Genomic DNA, 8,933 nt, shown 5'->3' with positions numbered 1-8,933 from the left:
TTTTCTCTTGTTGGGTCCACGATCGCCCTAACCGATAACCCGCCCCCGGAGGTCATTTGGGGTGGAAATAGGATTACCCATCCGCCGTCAGATGGTGCACAATAGCATCCTTCTTTTTGTTTTTGCTAGAGGATGAACACCCGAAATCAAACAGCCACGTGGCTGCTCAAATGAAAGCTCAAGCTCACGAGAATCCAGGATCTGCAACTGCAACGTTACCAACCACCTCGTCCTGACAGCGACCATAAATCGGATGTCACATGGCGCAACGCGCGTGGCATAACATCCGGCTTAGGGTCCTTCTTTTTTTGCTCGCGAGTGTTCCCGTGGGTGGTGTCTTAAAATTCGCCATTTTTCACCTGCAAACCGAACCTGCTGCTCTCGCGACACTCGCGACAGCCGGTACAGTGCGGTAACGTTAAACCCAAATTTATGGCCCTTCGCCGTCTTCGAGTGTCACACGCGGGATGCGCGCGTCAGATGGTTACAGGCGCATAATGGTAAGATTTCGAACGAATCTCCGACGGCACGGTGCGCTTATATCGATCGAAGTCCGCCTCGTTGGCACCAGATGCAACTGCTCTCGGTGTCATGGTGCATGGATGCATTCTCTTACCGCGGTAGAACGACCGGGCGCGTGGTGTTGCTCGTAGAACGCAAATGCCGCTCGATGGTACGCGTGGGTACGGTGGTGTTGCGCCATCTAATAAGCGGAAGAAAGTAAAATCCCACTGTTTACTGTTGTGCTTCTTGATGCCACGATGCCACGGTGCCACGATGGTGATCGTACGTTTGGATGTGACAACGTGGCACCGCGCCTGGCAGCAGCTGGTGCTCGCAAAAATGCATTCATATTCCGACCGTAAATTTATCACCTTCGCTGACGTTCCCACCACACAACCTGCAATTATTCGTCGGTTTTACGGGGATCCAGGATGGCTGGATTTTCCGGCAGCAATACACCCAAGGGACGACAGTGCGATCGAACTCCGTGCCACGGGGACAAACCATGATGGATACATGGTTTGGGGATCCTTTTTTTTTTAGGTTCCCTTCTTCCCTAACTGGTTTCTGAACGTCCCGTCGAGTCGGCCGTTTGATGAATCTTTCATTCATGTGAGACCCATTCAACTGGCCAACTGGCAAGCTCTTTTTGCGCACGGACGGGTGGGAGGGTCACCACAATTATCCGATTATCGTGATTATCGCTGCCGACACAAACACCCGCCGCCTTCGCTGGGAACCGGTGCAAACGAGAACGACGGTATGATGTGCGAGCTGCCGTTTGAGTGGGTCGTTATCTAGTTGAGTCAATAATGACTGTTTAATGAGTCCGCTATGCGGTCTCTGCACCCCCATGAAAGGCAGTTCCGCGTGTTGTTCTTTTTAAGTTTGGTTCTTGCGCAAGGGGGAAGGTGGTTTCTTTGGTCGACTAGAAGTTCTTTTGCTTTGATGGTGGTTACTGGAATCGGATAAGCTTATGCGCTGCCAATGCCGTTTTTTGTTTTTGCAGCCACGAAGGAGGGGATCTATTTCTCTCGTTTGGGTTTGATGTCGATATCTTGCACGATAAGTGTAATGGGGAACAGGGAAGCTTTAATTGCTAGTTGTCTTTAAACTGCACGAACATACGCTCATTTTGATGACATTAAATCGAAAGGAGAACCTTCGCGTATTAAATTGTGAAAATGTACTCATCGACAGAAAGGGGCATTGGGCATTGCATTGAATCAGATTCGAATCAGTGAATCTTGTGGTTGATCAGTTAATACAATTTTGAACGTATAATCAACAATCCACAATGAGTGTCTTTTATAAGCTGTACAGAGCTTTTGACTGAAAAACTACAGATTGAAAAACAATTAAACTTGACAATAACATAACGATGCTTTAATCCTTTGTATATATTTAAAACGTTACGTGCATTTAAACTGCATGGTATGGCATTTAGAAAGACTTGTTTTGCATATGTAGATGTCACGTCATATTCCAATGAAATATGAGCATGAGATACATATACAAGACAAATGATTCGAATAATGCTGCCATATAAATACGGAGAGCAACTGAAAGCTTAATATTATTATCCGGTTCCTAATGATCGACAAAACGTGATCTACCAAACGATCAGTCTTGCACTCAGCGTTCTTATGAAAGCTCTTATTGCTGCCGTAAAATAATTTCAAGAAATAACATTGAGTACATTCATTACAATAAGATAAAGTATCATACAAGCACTACCGCATTTCTACATTACATTAGAACATAACAGTAAACACGATTTCGGAAGCACATGTGCATTTCTAGCGCCACGATGAATTACGCAACCGCAACAACAATCGATTGTAATGATCATTATATCCAAAATTGATTAAATTTACCGTGTTTTCGTTGATGATCGAAACTTCAAGGCGGTCGATTTTTTAACAATAAAACACCAAGCGGGGCAATAACTACATAAAAAATGTATTACTTTTAATTGGAAGCAAAAACATAGACTAAGTGAATAAAAACAATAGAATGCCGGTTCGAACTGTCAGATGTACCTTCTGCCCCGTCCACTAGAGGGCGCCAGCCGATGAAACCCAGTTTCACAGTGATGAACAAAGCGTGAAATATTGGACAAAATTCAATGCATCAAACACGCGTGGTTTTCAGTGTGTATACTCCAAGCGTAGTTTTTTTCGCAGACCATACCGATATAAATGAGTTGAATCAGTGAATTATTATGCTGGGCCGTTATTCTGCGTTTTGGAAGTAGAAAACAGCTTCTCTATTATTAAAAAAACTATGATGAATCTTTTCTTTTTTTTTTCTAATAAAAAAAATGTTTCCGTGCATACCCTCTATAAATATCTTACCTCACTAGATTAGAAATACAATTATCGAAATGGCTGATCCATGCGCATAAAGAGTAATACGATTTTCTATCAACCTCGTGTTATCACCACGTGTCTACGACAAAATGGTTTGATGCATGGGATGGATGCAATTGCTTCCATCGCTCGATATCGAAACAGATTATCAGATTGTAATTGCAGAATGCAGAAAAGATCGTAAAAAATATAAATACCTCATCAATTTTATACTACCGTAATAACGTCGGTAGATAACGACGAATCAAACCTCGATTGACTTATTAATTACCTTTACGCCTGTTTCTTATCCCATTCCATCCCTAATGCGTAATTCATGTTTCGATCAAACCCACAAATGCAATTCCCAGTGCACCCGAGCTCTCAAGTAGAATGCAGACTAAATAAGCTTGTTCCTTCGAAACACTTCTCGCCTGGGCTGTGCACTTTTCGCTATCAACGGTGCTCCCGTTCTTTCGAGTGGATGGTACATTTAAAAATAGTATAACTACTTGTTCCCGAGCCATCGAGTAATCTTTCGAGAGGTAACACCAGCCATTTCGGCTTATCAACCTCGAGGCTGCAATAAACGAGACCAGAACGAACCAATCTATACTGTTGTTATCAACGATCCACTTGGTTCTGTCTTCTGCGGAACGAAATCTCTTGCGTATTCGCTTTTACCATCCGACTTAGGGGACTTCTTTTCAGGTATCAACATGTTATTCAGCCCCACCCAAGCCGTCATAATAAAACATTAAACTCAGATGAATAGAGCAATGGGAAGGCGCATAGGTCATAGATCTCGCGATGTGGCATAACCGGTTAAGAGATCACTTCCGCTAGCTAACGGATCCACGATTTTAGCAAATGCCGCTAACAGCCTGCCTCCCGATCGCTCCCCAGCAACAATGCCGCAACCAAAAGTGTTATCAACAACACTGTCTCGCGTGGTCTCTCATTTTGTCTGAAATGCTTCAACCATTTTTTTTGGGTTTTTGCCTTCACTTCCCGCGAACAATGGCCCCAATGGGCTCGGTGGCCTACCACGAGGCCACACCAGCACATCGGCCTGGCAGTGAAAAGTGCCCCAGTCAGCAGAAAAACCCCCATCGAAAAACCCGCGAATACCATGCGCTCTTGGAGACACGAGAAGGGCATAAGGGAGCTTCGTCCCGGTATTCCCTCTTCATACGATCACGAACCCACCAAGCTGGCTGTGATTACGTATTAGCGAACCGGTTCGAAGCAACGATCGACCAGCTGCAAGGCTCGTAGGCTCGAGTGCAACAGTAAACGTGAGTTTCGTTCGTTGTCGCTTTCGTCACCACTGTTGAGGGCCTGGTTTGGTCCATACCATGCTCAAATGGCCCAGACAGTCGCGACTCGATCGCGGAACATCACGCACGCTTTTTCTTCTCGGGACGCTCGGTTGGTTGGTGGTGTTGGTGTGCGATCGTAGACTTCACCACGTCCGATCGCAGGTGTGTTTCGTGAAAAACCGTTGTTTTTAGTTGATAAATGAACGCCACTCGGAGAGCGCGGAGGTTTAGCGATTACAAAGTGCGATTGAATAAAGCATACCGGGGCGATGTGCAAGAAAGTGAACCGTGTCGAGTTGAACGAGGTTGCATCATCCACAATGGCCACTTTCTCCAGCCCGTGCTGCCTTTGTCTCGCTCTACCTGCCCTATGACATAAAGCCCGCGAGGCGCCCTTTTCGGTCGGTTGACCACGTGGGAACCACCGATCGATTCCCTTCCGGAAAAGCCGGCCCCACGGCCGGGTCCACCCACGCGGGATGAGAATTAATGAACTCTGAGCCACCACCGGTCCGTGCCACATTCGCGGTACACGCGCTGAATGATACAATGCCGGTCGGGCAAGCGTAATGAGCGCTTGTAACGCTACTAATGGCGTGGTTAGATAATTATTTTGCACCCAGTTCTTTCGCCGACCGCCCTCAGCTGCCCGGCTGTCGATGCGAATTGTATGTGTGCTGGGCTGTGCTCTCTTGAAAAATCATAACTCATGTGCCGTATGGATTTCGCAACGCCTCCTGCCCCTCAGGAGACCAACATCTAATTGGGAAATCCATCGGATCCATCGCGGGTTTTCCACCGGAGCCCTTTTCTGCACGGGAGCAGCAGATTTTGATATCATTTTTCTCTCCTCCCACCACACACACACACACGCGCGCGCGTGCACGCCCCAGGTTGTTAATTACAGCCGTCAAATGGTGAGCGGTGGAAAATCGCGTAGTAGGCTGCGTTCATTAAATTGCCGCTTCTGGAATCGAGTTTGGCGTGGAAAAAAGGTCCGTTGCATTTTCCCGGGGTCTTCCCGTGTGCACGGTTGTAATCTAGTTCAAGTTCGCTGGGGCATGGGAAATCCGTGTGTGTGTGCGTGTGTGTGTGTTTGTGGTCGGTTTCATTTCCTTCTTTCGCACCGTACACGTTCGTATCAGTGGGAGCGTGTGTGTTTGCTTTTCCAAGTGCTATTTTTCATCACGCACTCGACCCGAGACCGGCCCTTCGCGGTTAGATATCCTGCACACGGTGTTGTTGGGTGTTCTTTTTGCATGTTATTTGTTTTGTTTAGACTTACTTGCGCGGTATCTTGGCCCCGCGGTGGTGCATTCGACCTTGTGGAAGCCATTGCAAAGCCTTGCTTGTTGGTGATCATTGTCACGGCACTGAGTCGAAGGTGCAACCCCTAGTTGGCTTTGTTTAGTTGTGTGAAAAAGTGACAACGCTGTTGAAGAAAGGTGCATTTCGAGTTGCTAGTTGCTGTTGCATTTCCGTTATTTGCAGAATTGACTTTGCGGTAGTGAAAATAATGATCTTTTATTCCTTCTCAGAAGCACTTCTTGAGTTTTCTTGTACTCAGCTCCGCGATTGAGAGAAGGGAAATATTTCGTTTCCATGGCAATGATGCCATTAAAGTAACCATCGCACGTTCAAAGAATGATCTCGGAAGCAATGAAAACAACCGTCTTCTCGTGAATTCATCAATTTTGGATGACTTCGAATGCATTCCAATTTTGCATGTGGTTGTTTCATTTATCAGTGAAAAATACGAATCCATGACAATTGTCAAATCCAAATTAGACTGTAGATAATGCCTCCATAAGTACGCAAGGCAGGAAAATAGTATTAAGCACTGGCAGGTTCATTAGAAATCACAAACCTGACCGATTGGCCTGTAACATGCTGCCTTTTTACAATTCCTCAAACCAGCATAGTTGTGGCTACTGTAAACAAACGTGTCGTAATTCGGATTAAACATGTCGATCTCACCTCGATCTTAAGACCCTTCGCTAGATGGCTTCCGTCCACATTGCACCACTAATTGGGCCGCTTATAACTGTACCATCCGTTACGATTCACGCTCAGTTTCGTGAGCCGTAACAAAAAGCCCGCACAGTCGTGCCGTTGACAATTCGCCACCTACAAATGGCCTAATTTTCCCGCTAGAAAACCCACACAAACCAGCCTTCTTGCCTGCGCGTCCCGATGCTTTCTTGCCACCTTGGGAGTTTTCCGCGCCGTCGCATTGCACGCACGCAAAACTTTCATTCACTTTCCCGGTGCGTCTTATCGTTTCTTTTCGCTCTCTTTCCATCATTCCCGTGGCCAATTCGCAGCCAACTGACGCCACGGCACAACTGGCGCATTTACAACCAAAACCCACTCCCACCGATCGGTACTCAAAAATGGCCACCATCACATCGTCGACGCTCGGGAAACCGCTCATCCAACGGACACCGGCGGGAAAACCCGCCAAGGATGTCCTTACGATCAAACCGTCTTCACTGCCACCAATTCCCGAGGTACGGCTTGATGGCCATCGAGATCGGGACCGTGCTCAACCACGTCAGTGCTTCATTCCGGCTGACGAAAACGGTTGTCTAGGGCTGCACCTCAGTCGGACACCCTGGGATCCGTACCCGTGGGTTAGTGGCATTGTTGCCGGTTCCTGTGCTGAGTTAGCCGGTGTCCGCGTAGGTGATTGCGTGCTCGAGGCCAACGGTGAAGATCTACTCGGTCTCAAGGTGGTGGACATCGCCGAACGAGTCCGCAGTCGACGAGCTTCTCGAGCCGCTCCAGCCGGTGTTGGACTTTTGCTGTGGAATTCGGGCTTTGAGAAAAATGTAAGCATTTTACGGGACACCCTTTGGAACGCTCACGACATCTCTGGTTGTCCTCCGAATCCACAGAATCTCAACCCACAATCACTGTCACGATTCGCCAACTGTCTGCAAGGTATCGCCGGACTGCTCGAGTGCCCGATTTGTCTGGAGATCATTCGACCACCGGCGTGGCAGTGTCACCATGGACACCTGGTCTGTTCGGGGTGTCGCTCACGGACAACCAAGTGTCCGATTTGCCGAGAACTGCTCGGTCGTGGCCGTTGCATCGTCGCCGATAAACTGTTCCACTATCTGGTGCAGACTCTCGGACATGAAGGTGAGACTGAGGTGTTTTCTCCGTTGTTTGTTTCTCAGGCTTCAAGGCGAATCGCATCACATCGTTTAATAACACCAGCTTTGCTAAACGCGTCATGCGGAACGAATGCCGTAAGCGTGCCGTAAGCTGGTAACCGAATTACGCCTTCATCGAGCTCGAGTTTGGGTAGTCTCACGAGCTGGTGGTTCGTTTCTCACGTGGCAACGTATAAATTACATGCAGATGGCTCATTTTCCCGTTCTTTCGACTAACCTCTAACGCTTCTAACCCAAACACAGCCGACCAACCGGTGCCGTTACAGGACGTTCAGGACACACAACGCCCCGGAAGACTTCCGTTGATGCTGCGACGTCCTCGGTCCCAGCAGGACTCCAAATTGAAAGCAAACAGTGTGCAAAATGGCACCCAAACAGTCGCACAAGCGCCACAGGCGGCAACGTTTCACTGCCCAACTGGACAACCTTGTGCGCGGATGCGAAATCAACACGACATCCTGATACACCTGCAGAAGGAGCACCAAACAAGCGTAGTACAGTACTACGTCACACCGGGAGACACCGTGGACGTGACGTTGGTCGATGAGGCTCGTGGCGGTGGTTCGTTGGCCTGCGTAGTGTTGTTTCCGGTGCAGGTGTCCACGAACCCTTCACAACAGCTGTTCTTTGTGGGCAAGTTCCGCAGCCTCGAGGAACCGGACGTGACGCTTTGCTGGATGTGGCATTTGGGTGATGAAGCTGGCAGTGAGCGCTTCCAGGGACAACTGCATCCCGCCACGACTGACGATCGGCAGCCGGCATTCTGCTGGCAAGGGCGGCCCGTTTCACTCGAACGAAGCTGCCAGGAGGTCCTAAGGAGCAAGCAGTACGCTCGGCTAAAGCAGGACATCCGCAAGGTGCGCGTAAGGATACGCGTCGAGTCGATGGAAGGCGTTTGCTGAGATCGCTGTTAGAAGACTGATGGTCGGTACGATCGAGAGCGAAACGATTTGCCCCGGTTTCGGTTGTGAATGTGTACTTAATGTAAACCATCGTAGCGCTAGAGTAATAAATTTCGTTTTGTTTTTCAAATCCGCATCGTCGGCATGGACTCGGGGAAATTTTCTCGAGGCAAATAACCGTTCGAGAGCCTGTCGCATTCAACGCCGCCAGGGAATGCGTCAGGAAAAATGAATAATGCATCTGGGAGGTAGAGCTTCCGCATCAAGTCGTTCAACTTCACCGAGGGGGATTCCAATGATAATGTTGCAAAACTAGCGAATGGGGCCGTCGCTAGTGCAATTAATGAACCGCACTAATCGGTCGGGATTCTGTTGCTAACTGTGTGCAAAGAGCACGCCTACGCTCCGATCCGACCAACGATTGTTGTTTATACACAGCCTGGCGCCATTTTCCGTCACATTATTCTTCCGCGAATGCTGGAATAATGTTTATAAATTTCTCGTGTTGAGTCAGGTGATATTCGGCCACGGTTCCTTCTCGGTGGAATGTTTCTTTATATTGTGAAATATTTCATCAATGGTACGAGAAATATTTCGCCAGAAACGTTTCATCAACGAGCACCGCACCTTTTCGAATTCGAACACAACGCAGAAATGAATTGCAAACAAGTC

General features: G+C 48.0%; 1 protein-coding gene across 1 annotated transcript; it reads left to right on the top strand.

The window, feature by feature from the left end:
• Window positions 1–6,735: 6,735 nt before the first annotated feature.
• On the top strand, window positions 6,736–8,343 carry LOC128720230 (uncharacterized; the record flags this gene model as incomplete). The annotated part of the gene is made up of 3 exons (XM_053813889.1): window positions 6,736–7,008; window positions 7,075–7,324; window positions 7,603–8,343. Coding segments are annotated over 3 exons (1,182 nt in total), but the record flags the coding sequence as incomplete, so codon positions are not given.
• Between the last annotated feature and the right edge of the window lie 590 nt (window positions 8,344–8,933).

Source organism: Anopheles nili, chromosome 2 (assembly GCF_943737925.1).
Source record: "Anopheles nili chromosome 2, idAnoNiliSN_F5_01, whole genome shotgun sequence".
NCBI classification, from domain to species: Eukaryota; Metazoa; Arthropoda; class Insecta; order Diptera; family Culicidae; genus Anopheles; species Anopheles nili.
Note: the sequence above shows the minus strand (reverse complement) of the source record. Positions and strands in the feature narration are given on the sequence as shown.